This window comes from Nicrophorus vespilloides, unplaced genomic scaffold, assembly GCF_001412225.1.
Source record: "Nicrophorus vespilloides isolate i.1.1-1 unplaced genomic scaffold, Nicve_v1.0, whole genome shotgun sequence".
Lineage (NCBI taxonomy): Eukaryota > Metazoa > Arthropoda > Insecta > Coleoptera > Silphidae > Nicrophorus > Nicrophorus vespilloides.
The window spans coordinates 68159-88098 of NW_017099013.1; the positions used below are offsets into that span (position 1 = coordinate 68159).

The 19940-nt window shown below is 33.4% G+C and overlaps 1 protein-coding gene across 1 annotated transcript; it reads right to left on the reverse strand.

Annotated features, from left to right (window-relative positions):
- On the reverse strand, positions 1-19676 carry LOC108563841 (protein Tob1-like). The gene is made up of 4 exons (XM_017922636.1): positions 19352-19676; positions 11454-11496; positions 946-1841; positions 1-529 (listed from the first exon to the last, which is right to left on the reverse strand). The coding sequence occupies exons 3-4, from the start codon at positions 1713-1715 to the stop codon at positions 136-138; spliced, it is 1164 nt and encodes a 387-aa protein (XP_017778125.1). The 5' UTR covers positions 1716-1841; positions 11454-11496; positions 19352-19676; the 3' UTR covers positions 1-135.
- Positions 19677-19940: the final 264 nt, after the last annotated feature.

Here is a 19940-nt window from a genome sequence, read left to right on the forward strand (position 1 = left end):
TGTGTTACTAGATTTATCCATAGGTCTTTTTTTTCCGCTTTCATCCTTTTGACATAGTTCGTTTGGTGTTTTCGGTTGTTGTGGTAAGATAGACAAGAGCTAAAGTAAGTAAAATCGCAGGAGCACCTAGTTATCTCAGTTGGCGACGAGGAGATGCTGGTATTGGCCAGCCGCTGTGTATGGCCAGTTGTCCAAGATCTTTCCGCTGTCTTGAGGGGTGGTTGGGGCGCTGGGCGAGTTGGCCATTACCGTTGGGTTGCTGGGTTGATAGAAGGGACCCACGGATTGGTTGGCCGCCGCATGTTCGAAAGGTATCTTTCCTGGGTAAATGTCCGGACTGAGGAACTGAGTGGAAGACTCGAACATGGAACGATGCGGTCCATGGTGTCCGTACGGACCATGGGTGTAGTAGTAGGAAGGATCTGGAGAGACGGCGCGACCTCCAGGAGAATGATGAGGCGGCTGCTGATGGATCTGTTGCTGCATCGCGCGCTGTTTTATGTAATTGCTGAATTCAGTTGGAGACATCCTGAAAAGAGAAGAACAAATTATAATAATCATAATAGAACTAATTTAACTTAACGACTAATTACTGTTAGTTATGAAAATGAACAAAATATAATGACTTTCGATAAGGAGTTACGAATCATAAACTGATAAGCTTTCTTAATAATTTAAATTAGGTCATTAGTAGGCTAAGATCAATAAGTGTTTGTGAAATTTGATCAATTAGTTTTTTAATTAAAATTTCTATGACTCAGATTTGTAATTATTAAGTCATAGTAAATAAATAACAATCGCGACGTTGATAAGAATCGTCTATCTGTGTTTACGATGTTATTAAACAAATATAAGGGAAATGATGAAATTCTAGTAAATTGCTTTTCATGGAAAATAGTTTCGTAAGAAATTTGGTTAAAAAATTGTATTGATAATTGTATTTACCTGTTGGCGCGTTTGCTGCTAGTTTTAAGTTTTGTACTGCCGAATTTGGTTTGCGCAAATGTGGCCGTGGTGAAGGTGAGCGGAGTCGTGGTTCGTGGTATGAAAGAAGGAACGGGAGATGGTGATCCCTTGTAGGAGTTGGCCAACGAGGTGGGCGATGGTGAGGAGGAGAGATGGTTGAGATTGTTGGGGACGACGTTCTGGTTGACGTTAGCAGATTGGATGACGGAGGATAGCTGCGATCCGACCGGTGGCTGCTGCTGTGTCGGATGGTTTCCGGTGAACGGCGTCACAGATTTCGGGGACAGGGTGAGATTGCTCAGGCTGCAGCCGACGGATTCGATTGGTCTGAAGCATTGGGCTTCAGGGTTGAAAGTTTTGGTGACTTCGCGATCGGCGGAGTTCTCGTCCTGCACGTCGGTCTTCTCGCTGAAGAGGATCTTGACGGCGCCCTTCTCTCCGATTCTGTAGCTGACCTCACCGGGATCGACCCACACGGCCAACTCTTGAGGAAGGTTCTCGAGGATGTCTTGGATCGGTACGCCGCTCTCTCTAGCAGCCTTCTCGAGCACCTTGTCGATCGGATCTCCGGTCTTCAGGCACCTGAAAGCCGATCCCTTGAAGGGCTTGTCGGGGTACCAGTGACCCTGGAATTTGTCTTTTAAAGCTTTCTCCAATTCTTCCCCGAAGATGTTCACGCGACGGCGAGGAAGTTTGTTGTACAGGTACGAAATTACGAAGTTTAGAGCGATCTGCACCTCTATATGCATCTTGATTGGCTTTTTCTTTTACTTTCTTGTAATTTTATTTATCCCTTTCAAGTTCCACGCTCGATCAGTAACAATGCTATAATCCTTTCAAAGCATCTAACTTCGTCTTTATGGAAGGTACTTTATCTGCAAGCAAATAAATAACACAAATTAATTAAATATTAATAAACAAATTACAATTTTCATATTTAGATCTTTGAGCAAGGCTAAACTTTAATCAAATTATATAAAGTGTTATAATTTATAAATTAAAAATACAATAAGATGAGAACAATACAATATTTGCAGCCTTCAACACAAAAGGTATCTTATTATTAATACTGTACAAAGCTTTAGCCTCGTGTAAGGTTTCCACACATTCTATTTGGTTGTAATATAATCAATACCTTGACCCGTATTTACCATTCGAATTGCACCTAATTAGATTACTATTGATTCAATACAACGCGTTATGTCACACAGTTTACTAAATGCATAACAACAAAAGCACCGACACGAACAGCCGAACACACGAAAAAAAAACAAACAGTTTGCTGAAACATCTTGTTTGTCTCCGCTGTTGCTGGATATGCAACTTATGCAATCGTTACATGAAAATAGCGGAAAATCGGCGGAACTCGACGTCACTAATCGGCGGATTTTAATAAGGAAACAACGGCTTTCTATACGATCAATTTGTAAAGCCGCGTTAATTCGCAACGGCAATTCTTCGAGCTGACAACAACTTCATTTTTTTTTTTATTAAATTTTAACAGAAAACAGTTATAATCTAAATATTGATTTTTAAACTCCTTCAACAACATATTTATATGCATTCCAGACGGTATTGATTATATATTTTTTTTTTATGATTTATAAATATAAGCGCACAAATATTATTGCTGCTACAATATTTACGCGTTGAGTAAATTTTGTTTGGAAATATGATCAAAGACAAATGTAGGTTAACTACCATTCGACAATTATTTAGGTCAAAACTTATTTTTTTCGCCGATGACCCATTTCAGGATTTAAAAGAAGAGAATTAATTTTATCCATTCTTCTCGCCTCGTCTGCAGATAAATCTGAATTACCATCTCGATTCCAGAGCAATACTCTTGTTGCATACAAATTATACTAAATTTGAAATGTGGGTTAACTATGCAGTTGCTGGAGGAGTACATTTTACAATGAATGTTATTAAATTTGCACAACTTTATATGTATAATAATTATATATTTCACATTTCAAATTTACTAAACGATCGAATATAAGTATTATTTTTAATAATGCCTTTCAATCTCGAGAAGGGGGATTAATTTCAATTTAATAAATGATCCTAAATTTAATACCCTTCGTGCGTAGCGGATTTTTCAATCAAATCGATACAATTTAATCCCCTTCCCGGGGATTTATAGCAATCCAGGTTTTCCAGTCTTCACAAAGAGGTCTGTAAAACATTATAGCAAGTAAACGAATCCGCGTTTCCATTTAAAGTTGAAACAAGAAAAACACTTTTAATTTAGTTAATTTTGAGTAGTTCTTTGAAATATTAAGAACAACTATATTTTCTAATAATTTCCTTTCAATTTGTTATTGGTTTTGATCATAAAAGCTGTGAAGTATCTTCTTGTGAAGCTGAGTGTGTAAATTCATTAATATTGGTTATTGTATCTACAAGGTAAGATAAGTGATCTCGAGAGGAGTCTTATTACAAAGATTTTTGCGTACCAAAGTTGTGCAGGGGAGGTAGATTAAGCGCGTTAATCTTTGATAAAAAGGCCATTAAAGCAGCGGCAAAAGCGGTCCTCACGATCAATAAACCGAGGCATCCACCGGGTCTCTCTCGCTCGCGCCTTCCACCCTCTTCATCCACCCTCCAGCTACCCCGCATTCGGGATGAATACGCAAAACTAGGTCACACCCAAAACATCTAGGCCGTACGTTTCATCTCCCCCTCTCGCATATTCACCCTCCAACCATCATCCCTCCATTCAGCCAAATCGAATTTTGCATCTCACGTTTAATTCCAACAAAAAATACTACTCAAAACTGGATGAAAAGAGTAGCACAAGATGCAGAGTGAAAATAAGAAAAGAAAAACTGGTAGTCTATTTCCAGAGCGAAAAAATCCTCCCCGTGCTTCGGGCAATGATTATTATAAATAGAATATAATGATGAAATGCATTCGGGATGAGTCCGAGGTTTATTTTCGGTACCAACACGTCCCGCTTATGCCTCCTTCCTTTTAATTTTTTCCTCTCTTTCTCATGATGTTTTTCGCCAAACTGCGGAGGCACACCGACGCTTTTTACACGCCAAAGTGAAAACTCGGATGGGTTCATTCATACGAAAATAGATTTTGTGAATATTTCAGTCACGAGTGCGGAATTCGTACGAAAATAAAACGAGTACAGAAAGATGGAATATAAGAAGTACGATCGACAGTTTTAACAGTTTATACTACGATGATCGTTGTATTTGATAGAATCAGACTTTTCCTTCACTTAAAAAACTCTATTGATGTGTAAATTACTACAGAATCATAATATCTTGATTTTAGTAGAAAACTTTGATCGTAATGCAAAACAGATTAGAAACTAATAAAATTCCTTTCATCCAAACCCAATTTAATGTTTTTTTTTCGTTAAGAAAGTTCGTCTTTGACAGAAACTTAACGTCGATGGTTATGGCATATCGACCCACATTCCTCTTACGTAATTCGCAATAAGTTTTTCGTTCTACTTTGAAACTATTTACTCCTCTCTTTTTTTTTTGCTCTTGTTGTCTTCTTTGGAGCTTCTTTAAAGCACGAATCCAATTTAACGCCACAGCTCTGAGATAGATGCAGGAAGGCACGAGATGTCCGTTTGTTTGTTTGCCTCCGTGCTAAACGCATTAACTCTAATTGTAAAGGAAGTGAGACTCCATTACGAATTAAAGTTTTTAATGAAACCATTTACATGAATCACCATCATCAACATTGACGTTTCAGTTTATGTTTGATCAATTAGCAAAGACATTGAACATTCCATATTTCTTAATTTTAACCAGTATTAACATACAACTGAAATGGTGATTTCCTCGATGTATAGGATCCTTAATTCTGGTAATCTTGTCCGTTTGGAATTTATCCAAAGCTTCTAAGTTTTTATTTTGAATTTTAACATTTCGTTCGAACGTTTTATAATTCCTAGGATTATTCATTTTTTTTTCTTGGTATTGCGCCAACAATCGTATATTTCTTGCATAGATTATTTAAATCTTTCTACATTCTTATAATTATCTTAAGTTTATTATGTGAATTTGTACAGATTTAAATAATGTTAAGAACTTGATAACGTCTAAATGTAACAATGCAGACGTAATTCGAAACTTTTCGTACGTAAGTTACAAGATGTAATATGCGAATGGAACGTTTGTATTCCAACAATAAGTTTTCCATTATGCAGAAATGATCTAGGTTTAATGGAAGAGCTCGTGCAAAACGTGGTGAAACGTCGGAATAAATTTCGGGGTTGGTTTTATGTTGTTGTTGTGTGTGTGTTTGTGGTGAAATTTAAGCGAAATGCCATGGAGGAATTAAGGGCAATAAAAATACATAAATTCGCTTATCAAACAGAACATAAATTAATGCCGCCCCACGCAAATAAGGCATTTTAATGCCGCCCCCGTTCGCACACAAACACACACTAGAATCCACGTTTATTTTATCGATTTTCCAGCGGTTTTTCCTTTACCTCCCTTCAAACAATGGCCGGGGTCGGAATTGGTAGTGGAGGAGAAACCTTCTTAAAAATAATAATATCCCATCGCATGTGCCCGCATTTCCACCCCATCCGATCGGTATCCGAAAAATTTGCAATTAAAATTATTCGAACCACGCGAAAACCCATTCAGCCAAGTCGATCATCATTTTTGAACTCTTTTATTTTTATTTTCCTTAACACGAAAATGCCATCAAGATTGCACCCTCCCTTAACAACAATTACTTCTATATTCAATCGAATATAAGTTTTATGTTACAACACAAATGTGAATTTTTATTGCTCGTAAAGTACTTCAAAGTTGCAAAAGTTTGACCTAAATCAAAATGGAAGAGAAACGAAAATAGATTTCAATAATTTGGTTTTGGGGATGAAAGGTAATAGGAATATAATAAATATAAATTGAGGAATTGCTTTGTAATCACAGTGAAAGATTAATAATAATTCACTAGATATTCGTCCTTAATTTGGTATTTTCCTTGCTCGTGCCTTCATCAAATCCAAACCCACGTCATCAGTGACGCGTATATTGATTACTTATTTTCTTTCCAGCTATATTTAGACCCATTGAAGTTCATTCCAGAAAACGAATTTGTTTGTATGGACGTAATTGGATATTATAATTATATAAAGTTTTAAATAATTTACAAATTAAATGTACAATGAAAAGTCCTTGAACAACAATTAAGTAAAAAAATCGTAAAATTCATTGGATTATGCAGAAGTTTGTGTCAAGGAATAGAAAGTAGCATATTTTCTTTTGGGTCAAAGCGATTGCATAAATTCTGGAAAGAAAAAAAAGTAATGTAAATAAATGAAAACGAACGATCCCAAGGCTTTTCCTCGCCGATATTTACAACGCACGGGTATTGGAATAGAAATATTATACAATTATCGTAAATGTAATCCATTATTGAACACGCCACCACGTGTCAACTGTGTTTGCTCGGTACTTCCTAGATCGCGCATTAAGCAAGAAGCAAGAGCAGCAGAAAGAAACAAAACGGGAGAAATTAGGATCACGAGCTTGTTGGTATTGCTCATTCGCGGGAGCCGCCACAATTGCTACATAATGCGTGTGTTGTTGCAGTTGGACGGATGGATGGATGCGCTAATTAAATGTCGCCGTTGATCTTTTTAGGAAAGATTTGGCTCGAAGAGCGCGCCGAATCTTTGGGATTAAAGGTCACACAAAAACACACACACTGCAATGCGCTTCTAAAATAAATTTGGAACCACCTAGATTCCGTACGTCACCGTAAGATACAGACACACACACAGCTTGAGACCAGATGAGATGCCAAATCGGTACCTGCTACTTAACCAGTGATTCACCCGTGCCAAAAATGTCATAACAATCGCATCACGAGGATGAGGTGGAAGTAAAGGAGAAGACGTCGTCGTTGCCGCCGCCGCCGTCTTTGATACTCTCTAGTTAATTTTCTTCGGATATTGTGTGTCATTGTGTCTAAGGCAACCGGGCGTTGGCAGTATAAAATATCGATCCTCCAGGACGACCCCGATTCAAGGGGGAGCGATGAAGAAGAAGACCGTTTCGTTCACTTGAGTTTCTCATCCATTTATGACTACCAATAAATTCCCATAAAGGCCTATCCCCGTTGATCCAATTTTTTCTTCTTCTGCATTTCATTTTCGTTGCTCGACCTCAATTGATTACATTCGTATACGTGCGTTAGCGAAAACGCAATGTGCGAAGCACAAAAGAGAAGTTGTATTTTTCATCCTTGATGAGGAAAATATGTTAGAAAAACACGAATCTTCGAGTAATAAAAATACTTGACGTTATAATGTTTACGTCTTCAGGAAAAAAAATTATATATATACACACACAACAACTGAGACGAAGGAGATGCGAGTATTTTTAAAATCCGGGATGTTTTATTTATAATAGCCTTTTTCCACGCCACGTACAAATCTCAAAAGGACGTAAAAATAAAACAAAAGGATACACGACGCGCACTCTCTGGTTCTATATCCGTGTGCTGGCGCTTCCAAAACGTTTTTCGACGAGCCTTGCGAAATTCCCAATTGCGCGAAAAGCAAAAAAAAATATCTATTATAAACGCCTGTATTTAATTTCTTGCAAATTCAGAATTGCTAAGAAATCTTACGTAAACAATTTTCTTATTTTCTTAAATGAAATCTCAAAGATTTATTTTTTAATAAAATCTAACAATTTTTTTTTTAATTTTATCCATTTAATCTATAAATATACGCGCAGTGTATATGTTTAAAGACGTAAATATTAAACGTAAATCTTGTAAATTCATTCAAGAAAAAAATTGTATATACACACATTCGTGATTTTCCACTGTTATGCGTTTCATGGGAAAACTTCAAAGGAAATCGCCTTACGTTTCTTCCTATTTTTTTTTGTATTTAAATCGAATGTTATTCTTTGAATATGTATGCTTTGTGATATAAAAATATGACTTTAATAATGATTGACAGCAATATTATAAATAATACGTAATAATACGAGTTGATTATTCAATACACAAAATTGAGCCTTAAATAATATAAACTATTCAAAACTTATGAATTAACTAATATTTAAGTAACGAAGATAAAACAGTTTTTAATTAAGATTTTCTGCGTCTTATCAAGTGGTAAATACGTATTAAGTAAATGAACGTAATTGTATAAATATTGTATAATCCCATAACAAACAGTGGTCACGTTAATTAACAAGTTAAATTTAATGTAAAAATTCACGTGATTCCATAATTTTGATAATAACTTTTATTTTGCTTCATTGTTACATCAATTTTCCAATTTAGCCTTTATCGCGTCGGTCCAATGATAACGTCAATCGACCTTGCTTTATTGTATAATTGAATTTATCGTTTTCACCTCGGGCTGAAAAAAAACTAAAATCATCGTATAACATTGTCGCAAACGCAATCAATTGGGCGTTACGGTTTGCACAAACTGCGTCAAAATGTCATGCTGTATTTATTTTTACTGTGGTCTTTTGTCTGAACGCAGCAAATGGAATGGACAACAAAATTGACCGGAGTTTTGGGCCAATAGTTTTTTTTTTGGTTTCGTTTCCGTCACTCGTTACGGCCCTATTCTGGAGCCTTGAACCGTTTTGGATAACATTTATAAATACAGCACAACAAAATTTTGTGGGGGTCTTTGTCCAGGATGGTCGTGGAAATGTAGGCCAAAATATTCGTATTTCTCAGGTAGAAAATGATAAGAACAAAATATTCAATCTTGACTTCAATATTCTATAATAAATCAAGGAAATATAGTATGTAACTGATACCGAATTTCTTTGTTTATTTATGCGGAATTTTGATACTGCTTCTTAAATTCAAGTAGACTAAACTCTTTGTGCTTGGAAAACGCAAATATTTATGTAATTAAACTGCAAACAAATATAATATTTAGTGTGCAAAATATAAATATTTATATGCAGCATTGAGGTTTATATAAATATGTCAATAAGTTTGATGTTTTTTTTTCTTATTTCTTCTTGGTAACAACTGCAATTCGAGTTCTGCGAATTTCATTAACATTTATAAATACAGCAAATGCGCTACATTTTGTTGGGGTCTTTGTCAAGGATGGTCGTGAAAATGTAGGCCAAAATATTCGTATTTCTCAGGTAGCAAATGATAAGGAGAAAATATTCAATCTTGACTTCAATTTTCTATAATAAATCAAGGAAATATAGTATGTAACTGATACCGAATTTCTTTGTTTATTTATACAAAATTTTGATACTGCTTCTTAAATTCAAGTAGACTAAACTCTTTGTGCTTGGAAAACGCAAATATTTATGTAATTAAACTGCAAACAAATATAATATTTAATTTACAAAATATAAATATTTATATGCAGCATTGAGGTTTATGTAAATATGTCAATAAGTTTGATGTTTTTTTTTCTTCTTTCTTCTTGGTAACAACTGCAATTCGAGTTCTGCGAATTTCGTACGTCCTTATTATTCGCGGTGCAAGACTTACCAATCACACTTGTTTTTCTATTACTTTTTTTTTTCAGTAAACATCTAATTACCTAACCATTGTGTGAAGACAAATTAAATGATCGGGATTCCCTAAACCCCAAGTGAAGAACACACAGCGCATAATACGTTTGTTGTTCGAAGAGAATCATTGTTGCTCGCCTTGGCAATATTTCCACACACACACATATCACTTTTTGTTTTTGTTCTGTCCACTATCATCATTATATTCCATTAATTGAATGCACGCTTTATCGCGCTGATAAAAAATAAAAACTGAAATTGAAACTATCTAATCATATCAGTTATGAATGGAGCAATAAATGCATTTTTTTCTTTATACCCAAGCAATTAGTTTATTCTGTATAAACTTTATTCCTGTTGTTTTCCCATTTCCGAAAACTAAGTTTAACTAAGATGAAGCCTTCGGGAATCCGCTCCAAAAACTTTAGCAAAACTGGAGCAAATATGCTAACTTTTATTTCTCTCCTAACAAATATTTATAGCTATTGCATGTTTTCATTATCATTCATTCTTTCTTCCATTTTTTTGTTCCATCTCCTTTGCGTCGCTTTATGTAAGATGAAAATAATAAAAAAAAAAACTGTTGTTCACGTGCCATCACGGATCGTTTCGTTGGATAAGGAGAGTAGAAACTGTTAAAAGTAAATTGGTGGAAAATTCGCAATTTTGTTTTATACTTTACTTATTATTCAGCTTGTCATGCTCACGGGTATGGATTTCGTTACGTATTCTGGTTTCGGATCTCGTAACTCTGGTGATTAATCGGCGGCGCGGTCCAGGTTACGCAACAACCGAAGATTTCTAGCAGGAAATACGAGAGGATAATCAAGGTGAACGAAATTACTATTGGCACGGTCGAATTGTCACAAAACTTTCTTTTGTTTTAACTTGTGTAATATCAATGATTTTTGTAGCTTTTAAAACTATCCTTTTTTAGGATTCATCCTTTGAAGCTTTGAACCATTAAAGTATGATTATTATTTCATGTTTTACTGTACTGTAACATTGATTGCTTCAATAATGCAAGACTTAATAGTTTCGTGCTGTTTTACGACGAAGCATTATTACAAGAGAAACTTGGGGATATTAATAAACAGCATCGATTCGGAGCTCAATGGATTAACCCACATCTCCGACGAAGAATGTTTTGTTTCCATTCCTCAAACGGTGGTCCGATTCAACGAAATAATAGGATTAAACTACGAAGGCCTTGATTTATAAATAAAAGAAGCATATTTTATACTACTATCGCATCGCAGCTTAACTTTTCCATGAAGTCGTACGTACACGTCACAAATACTTTGCGCCGTACAGTTTTTGAGCGTAATCAAGGCTGGAAAGTTTCTGGTTTATATCCATCTGCACAGATGTAGGAAGGTGGTGTCTCTGATTACATCCGATCGATCTTGGAACGTCGGAGCGGATGAGGAAGGAGCGCGTGGACGAAAACCAGGCCAACATCCGAAGTAGATTCTTCAATAATTTATCTTTTTTTTTTTTGGTGCATGTTGTGTGTACTTCGGATTCCGTGTGCACACGCAATACAGATCCATTTAATAACATCCTACATGTGTAGTAATGCGGTCCTCAAGGTCGACGTTACGTCACAAACGTGCGACACGTGAGTCGTAATTTAGCTCGTCTGGTCTCTCGCAAATATGCACAAATGATGTGTATATGCACCAAAACCAATCGTTTGCGCAAATATTTCAATTGCAGCCATAAACATTTGTTTATTACTTCAATACACAATCATATTTTTCTCATAATATCAATGATTCATGCATTTTTTTTAAAATTTATTTTGTAATGTTGCAATCAATGTAATTATTACAATTAAATAATTTCAATTTCTAGAACTTCGCATGAATGATTTTATTTGATTTATACAAAAATAATGCAGAAAGAAATATCATATTTCTTCCTGAGTAATGATACAAAAATTAAACAAACATTGGACTTTTTGTTTACCTGATTGCTGATGTCTAAACTGGAAACCTTGTGTAAGCTATACCTGCAACAACAACAACAAAAAACAATTAGTAATGTTGCGTTTGATTATTCTAATTGGAATTTTATACGAGTAGTCATGAAGAAAAAAAATAAACATTTACTATCAAATACTTATAAATAACTTTTGTTTGTAACAATGTAGAAAGGACATTAAGGACAAAAAAAATCATTAGCTGCTGCATGAAATTACAGGACATTAGTGGATATTTCTAACAAATCGATTTAATGCATTTGTATAACAAAGTTAGTTTTAGGTCATCACCCAAGTATTTTGTACAAAATCGTTACGCTTCATCAATTAATAAAGTAGTCCAAATGTAATTTCATGTTACAAAATCATTAAATTAAACTCATTATTAACTATCTGAAATAATACAAATTGGGCCATCAAAATTCCATGACATATGTTAAACTAATCTTCACTTAATGAAAATATCATCTAAATGTATATCTATTTTTTTTTTTAAAGTGGGCGTTGAAAATGATTTATGAAATATCATCCATTATTTTTGTTTTAAATTTACAAATATGAACATGAAATGAATCACACAAAATGTAATTATAACTTTGACATAAGTAAAACAAAAAAAAAGCATAGTATTAGCATTGAGTACGAAAAATACAAATGTTATTAACGAAAAAACAAAATTGTTTTGTTTCATTCGTGTATCGAAAATAGCTTGAAGCTATTTTTGTAAGCGCCAAAGTCCAAATTATTTTTGTATTCTATTTAAAATAAACTTTATTAATTTTCAAGAATTATGAAAGAAAAAAATTGATTTCAATGTTGATAAATTGTAGTAAATTAAGCTGAATCTCATTGATAATCTTAATTATAAATAAATAATGTAGAATAAGTAAATTGTAATCGTGATGACGGAAGTTGATATGATTTGCATGCAAAATCTCGTTTGCAAATTGAGATTTTGCACTTTTCACTAATGCTTTGCAAGCAAATTCGCTGCGTTTTCATTCATGATGATGGTTTTTTTTTATCTGTTCGATAATAGAAAAAATAAATTATAATATGGAAACATGTGCACAGCTTATCGCGTATTACGAATCAAATCGATTGACCTATTAATAATGAATATAGAAGGAAAAATCAATATATCAGATTAAAGCTGTAATCAAATGTTTCCAACAACAATTTATGTTTTTTTTTACAATCAATTTCAGGAATTGGAATAATGTATGTTAATTGATAAAATTTAGTTATTTCTAATACATTTTCTCATAATTAATTATAATTAAATTAAAGTTCTTAATTCTATTAAAAAAAAGTAATTAAATTACGTTGAAAATGTGTTTATTGAGTGGGTTTTTCATAATATTGATTTTTCAAGAAAAAAATGTTTCCGATTAATTATAATAAAAAATTGATTAATTAAATTACGTTATATAAACATTTTCATATTGGATTAATTCATTTCGTTTATAGATTATCAAATAAGTTTGTTTTTTCATAATATTGATTTTTCAAGTAAAAAATGTTTCCAATTAATTATAATAAAAAATTGATTAATTAAATTACGTTATATAAATATTTTCATATTGGATTAATTAATTTCGTTTATGGATTATCAAATAATTTTGTTTTTTCATAATATTGATTTTTCAAGTAAAAAAATGTTTCCGATTAATTATAATAAAAACTTGATTAATTAAATTACGTTATATAAACGTTTTCATATTGGATTAATTAATTTCGTTTATGGATTATCAAATAAGTTTGTTTTTTCATCATATCGATTTTTGTTGCTAATTACTTAATTCATTCGCTAATGAAAGAAAGAAAAACAAACAGCGTTTGTTAAAAATAACACTTCGTGATAATTAATTGAATGTGATGGACGGTGATGGAAGGAAGAAGGGAAAAGTATAAAAAGCTGCGCACGGAATGTATTTTCATGTTAGATAGAAGAAAGCGTGGCGTGTCTGGTAAATGTCGCACGATATCCGACTATTTATTATTTGAGCTCGTATCAATTATGATCTTGACCCAGGAGTTCGAGGACGACCTAATTGAAATTCAATTGATCCGCAATTACACTTCTATTACTTACTATATACTATAAGCGCAAGTGTGCGTACATCGTGAATAGAACAACTGACACAATTCAATCATCGACTTCTTCGATTCCTTTCCAAATTGTTACAACAACAATTGGAGCGTTAAAACATCTGGCTTTAGGAAGATTACATAAGCATATTTAAAACAAATAAACTAGATAAGTCGTGTTCAATTCTGTGTTATATGGATTTGAGTTCTTCAATCATCCAGATTCTATCGTTGTTTGTTTAGCTTGTTTTCGAACTTGTCATTGGGCTAATAATATTACATATATGATTCCTATACAAATATTAGGGGGACTAAACCCACCCTTCGCACGCGGGGATCTCTCGAACACTTGAACCATATATAATCCAGCTATCAATCATCGTTTCGATCACTGCCTTTTGTGCGCACCAACTAAACGTTATATTGTTCAGGATTTATCCGCTTCCCTCCCTTTTGATAACACATATCATCGAATTAAAACATGTTGTGCATTAATCATCATTCATTATAACCCAAAATCAAAGCATTGTTAAGCTTTAATTTAAGCACAAAAGAATGAAAGGTCAATTCTGTTATTCAAACTTTTGTTTTCTATAGTAATTGTTTTTACATTTGTTTATAAACAATATAATTTGGTAACCTTAGTAATCATTACATGATCAGCTAATTGTATTTGTCCAGTGGAACTCTGCAACTCTCTGTTGGATAAGTATAAGGAATCTTTGGGAATAATTAGAACAACGATGGATAGCATTGAATGATCCAGCAGAGGAATTCCAAATGGGAATGCCACGTTGCCAAACCGTCTGCTCGCTGTAAACAATTGAAAATTTCAGTGCTCTCGCTCGTATGTTAGGTGTAGCCTTGTCACCTCCGAACAACAAGGGATTATAAATAGTGGTTCGTAGAGGCACACGAACAAACTTAGAGAGACTGATCCAGGATCGGGATTCCTGGCTTCGATCCCGACGATTTTTATCGCTTCTAGCCAATTGGCAGCACGAAAGGATAGACATCAGTTCGAAATGATAACTATGATCCTTGAAGACTGTTGCCCTACACTCTTCAAGGATCATAAGAGGGGAAAAAGATGCAGAGGTCATCGAATCATCATTGCATAATTAATTAGCTAATTAATATTGTTATTATAATTTGTCTGCACATCGATTGTGTAAGAGCGCGCGCGCTTGTTTGTTTTTTTTTTTATGTGAGTGTGGCATTGACCTTCTTCGATTACAATAAAACTGTCCGCAATCCCAAACAGTCTTGCAATAAATAATAATAAATAATATTACAAGCACGAAACCTTGGGTCACAAAGAAGTACAAATAAAACAGCAGTTTCCTTTCCAAACTGTATTATTATTACTATATCATTGGATTTACCTTTGAGTGACACACTTATACATAATAAATGTAACATCTCAGAATTTTTAAGTAGTAATAATAGTGTTACATAAGCTGCGAATTATCAAAGATTTTTTTTTTGAATGCAAGGATGAATAATCAAATTTGCGTAATCTCGTCTATGGATCTGGGTTGGAGAAGGAGCATTGACCCATTTTGCAAATTCCTTATCATCTCAAGAGATAATGCGCATTGTCCTTGCAGACAACTGTCATTGATGTCGACTAATTCAATTTGTTTCTCAACCGTGAACACACACACACACAATCAACGTTACTATTGTACCTGCAATAATTAATATTCTCTACAGGTATAAACTGATAACCTTATCGCAGCCAGTTTAGTGTGTAGCTAGCTAACATACTTTTAATGTCCTCTCTGATAACGATGGAAATTCATGTACAATGTATACTTAAAAAAATATATAAATGTATTGCGTGATATGCAGTTAACAAAATTGAGTGAAAGTGTAGCGCTTTAATTTCGTACACGAATTATTAAAGAACGTTTTCTTCGGATGTTACGTAAAAAGCAAGCTTGGGTCGATAACCAGCCGTTAAAACCGGCCTTTTGTTTTCGTTCTAAATAATAGAAGCGTAAACTTTTCTGCTCTTAAGGCCAAACCGGACGGTTTTAACGAGCAGTTAAATAATTGAGGTCTTTGAGAAATGTTATGCAAAATCGTATTGTATGGATTATCTCGAAATGCACGTCCTTTGCTCTCATCTCCAACAAAAAAAAAGATTTTTTTCGATCATCCTACAGATTTATTTTTAACTGTATCTACGTTATCTGGACGTTATGAAATCTCCTCTACAGTTGAAACATTTCATTTTAGCAACTCCAATTGAACTTTGTACGGAATTTTATGATTAACAGAAAAAAAATTATATGTAACTGCGACTGCATTCTCATACCAATTTATTGCGACTCATTTTTTGAGACATGATTTCTTTGACTTTGACACTAACACTGATTTTGTAACATTTCTAAATCTATACAAGATTGATTATATTAATAGTTTATATCCCATTAATAGCCGTGATTTGCAAAGATGTCTCGCGGTTGAAGGTCATAAAAAGAAGATGATCTTCAAAAATTTTGCGAAACGTTGCGACACTTTTTCAATGAATCATAGATTAATATAAATGGTTTAAATCCAAGATATTTAAGAAAAAGTAATTTTTATAATCAAAATTCAATAAGAATCTATACGATTTTGTGATTTTTGGTATTTGATTTATTTTTTTGTGAGTTGACTTTACGTTACGAAATATTTAGGTGAAGGATTTACAAAGACAGTAACCATAGTGAAAAAACAAACAAGCATTGACATTTACTGTATATAAACAATGACATTTGTTCATATTTTTTTTGTTGTTTCTTGGAAAAGTCTCAAGTTAAACTAGACAGTTTTTTTTACAATCTATAAATAAATGTAATTCAATAAATTTGTAAAAATCATTGCTTCCATTTAGATGACTTTAGAAGTATCAAAATGTAAGTATAAAATTAAAACTGTTACATTGAAATAATAATTGATAATTATAAAAATTCGCTACTCATTTAAGTAAATAGCAAAAAAAAAACAACAAGGTGGAAACAAAAGGTGATTTACGTACGTGGTTATGCATACATGTATATTTTTCTTTTGTAATTTCTTCCATAAAGTAAACTAATTTAAAAAAAAGCGACGTAAAGGAATAAATATTTATCGTTACGTAGGCTGGGAAAACAATGATAACGATTGTAATGGAAAATACACAATAAATAATAACAAACAACAACAAAGCGAGAGATTGTCCCATTGTGTTTCCAAATTGTATTTCGTTACGAATGGAAAAAAAAAATAAATCAAATAGTAATGAATTTTTGATGTTCTTTGATGCATATTTCCAGTTTGTGAGGCGATTAATGAATGAATGAGTTGTAATGGAACTACCAGCATTACTGTAAATTAAATACAATTCGTTTGACCTAATTATAGATAAATTAAATAAAAACTAGTGTAAGTTATTTGTCGATGATTGATTCAATATTTATTATACGATGGAATTATCTGTTAATGTGATTCAGAGCAGGTAAACTTGATATCTTAGCAGGTTTGGAATGTCCTATCATGACTTTACCTGTAATTCTACAAGTTCGCAATCTTAAATCGATTTCCACTTATCAACGGATGATTATTGCCAAAAAAATGAACATTCCGATAAAAATACTTTAAATTGAAATATTTACCAAACTAGTCTAGTTATAATAAAGTCAAATTCTTAATAAAATTGTATTTATAAACGAGGTTGAAGTTAAATTGCTGTGCATAATTTAACTAGTTTAATCGTGTACATTTAGGGGATTGAATGTACACGAAAAAAAAATAAACATGAGAGAAGGTTGCAGAATATACGAGAAGGGCAAAAAAGTTATTGCTCTGTTTTGGGAGTTGAGCTCGGATTTAGTGCAGCTTTTTCTGAGAGTCGCTTTGGAACGTTCCCATTGTCCCCCCAACTAAAATAAAGACAAACCGAAATGAATGTGCACACAGGATAAAAAAAAAATTGTTTCAAACATAAAAGCTTAGTTGAACTAAGGGCATATTTACATATAAGCTACAAACAACTAAAATAAATCTTTTTTTTTTTAAATAAATAGATAAAAAATTTAATTCAAAGTGCATGAAATTACGACTTGTTCGAAAGTGAAACTAATTGAAAATGTTAATTGCAAATTACGTTTTTTTTTTTGCACAAAAAAACAAAACGCGTGGACTTAATTTAATGCATGTAAAAATAAAGTAAAACATATTGAAAAAAAAAAACGAGACTGCTTTTCTGTAATTGCCATTAAGTTTTTTTTTTCTCTTCGATTGTTCTTCGCGAAACCGCGTATATTTTTTTTTTGTTAATTCAATATTTATACCTTTGTTTATTTTTTTATTTTATTACAACCATAAAACGTTTATTATCGCCAGTCGCTTCGTTACGTAACAGATTCGTCGCGCATCTTGCGTGAAAAAGAAAAAAAAACTTTAAATTTTTATAGTATAAATATTGTAATAATTCGATAAACCACAATAATATCTTGTATATTATTACTTTATTACATTGAAGAAAATTGTTAAGGTGTTATAGAACTTTTAAAACATTTATTTTAATTAATTGTTATTGCGAAAGTCGCATGTAATGAATTTCAAAGAATTCGACGTTTCCATTAAGTTACATGTTTTAAATATATATTTTTTTTTATCCTAAAGTCTAAAGCACGTGCTGTTCAATGAACATATTCATTCATAAAAGTGTATAAATTTTGATTCAATTTCGTTTAGAAATGTTAAATGATTTAGCATTTTCTTCAGTTTAATGAAATAAAATTCCATATTAAATGTAAAGATTGTATAGAAATTTTAAGTAACCTTCGTTAAATCCAAAGGTTACAGAAAAAAAAAACAATAGATATTAATTTCCATAGGTTATACGAAACACTAAAATAACGTAGATGTTCTTGTTCTGTCGTTTATTGTATTCATTTATTCTTATAAATAATTCATCGGCCGCGTGTAAAGTGCGAATGAAAAAGACTCGTTATTAAAGCTAAACAGTTCTCATTGAATTAAGTGCATTTATGTGGAATGAAGTGGTTTTATTCATAAAATATTTGTAATTGTAAATGAATTGTTAATAATTAATTTGTAGAGTATTATTTTTGTGTTGGATGGAAATAGAAGTATTGTGGAAATGAAGAAATAATTTGAAAGTTGGGGACAGCCAAAGAGAGCTGTGCCAGAGGTGTTATTAAAAATTATTAACGCGAAAATAAATGTAAGCAGATACGTTGGAAATTTATCGAAGCGCTTATTAATAGAAGCACGAAAAATAGTTGGCACAAAATATTGTTATTGTGTAAAACGGCCCATTAACTGGCCGAAATTCTTCACGAAGGCGTCTAATTTTGGTGCAACCTAAGGCCGATCATCGGTAACTAAGGGCTTTCATCGTGTAATGAAGTTAATAGTATTGAGTGGTGGTGTGTAACGAGTGCGAGTATTGAGTGTGTACAGAAGGGCGCTATTGAATTTATAGGTAATGTAGGGCACAGAGCCCGGCCCCTGCACCGTGGCCGACATCCACGCCCGAAACCCCGGCCCTTTCGATGTGGGTCTCATCCCAGAAACTGGGCTCTCCCAGTCAGCTGTAGTAGCACTTTAGATACGACTGCTGCATGCACATGTGACTACAACTACAAGGTCTATTTCTCTCTTTACCCCATAATTATCATCTATTAGAAAAAAAACGTAGTTTTTCCTAGAGTTTCACTTATTCAGAAGAAAATTCTATTGATATGATATAATTGTTTTTTTTGGGATAAAAATTATAAAATATTAATGTACTTACCAGTAGAGGTTTTGTAACTTCTGAAGACTCGTACTATACACGATAATGTGTATTATAACAGAGGTTTGCAGCAGGAGATGTGTGTGTTAACAAAACTTTTTTTCCCAAAGTAACTGAGGATGCGGTCGAATAGCAATAAACAAACTGTACGATTAGATAGGTCGGTAGATTGATTCAGTGTTGTATGCAATTTGTTTTTTATGTAATAATATTGTTGTGTGTGTTGTGTTTTTTTTATATATAAAAGTAGAAAAATATAAAAGTTTGGACTAGCAAATTCACTGACACGGTCGCGGTAGCGCACGGAGCAGCACAGTGACGCTCCAAGTCGACGCCGTCGATATATAACTACACTGCTCCAGAGTTTTACGTCATCGGGCGACGTCACGACATCGTTGCTCGGGTAACCGTTTGTTTTGGATCTGGCCACGCCGTTGCGTCACTGGTGCACGGCGCTCGCCGCGACGCCGACGCTGTTACCAGATCCATCCACGGACGCTCACGTTGTCTCAACCATACACCCAAAAACCATATGCATCATACACACACACACACACCCTTAACAATAACAACAATACCATCATGGAAA

Excerpts from the sequence above, each read along its gene's own strand:
- LOC108563841 (XM_017922636.1), bottom strand. The coding sequence starts at position 1,715 with ATGCATATAGAGGTGCAGATCGCTCTAAACTTCGTAATTTCGTACCTG. Across the intron at positions 530-945 it reads AGCAGCAAACGCGCCAACAG|GATGTCTCCAACTGAATTCA; the intron begins GTAAATACAATT and ends TTCTCTTTTCAG.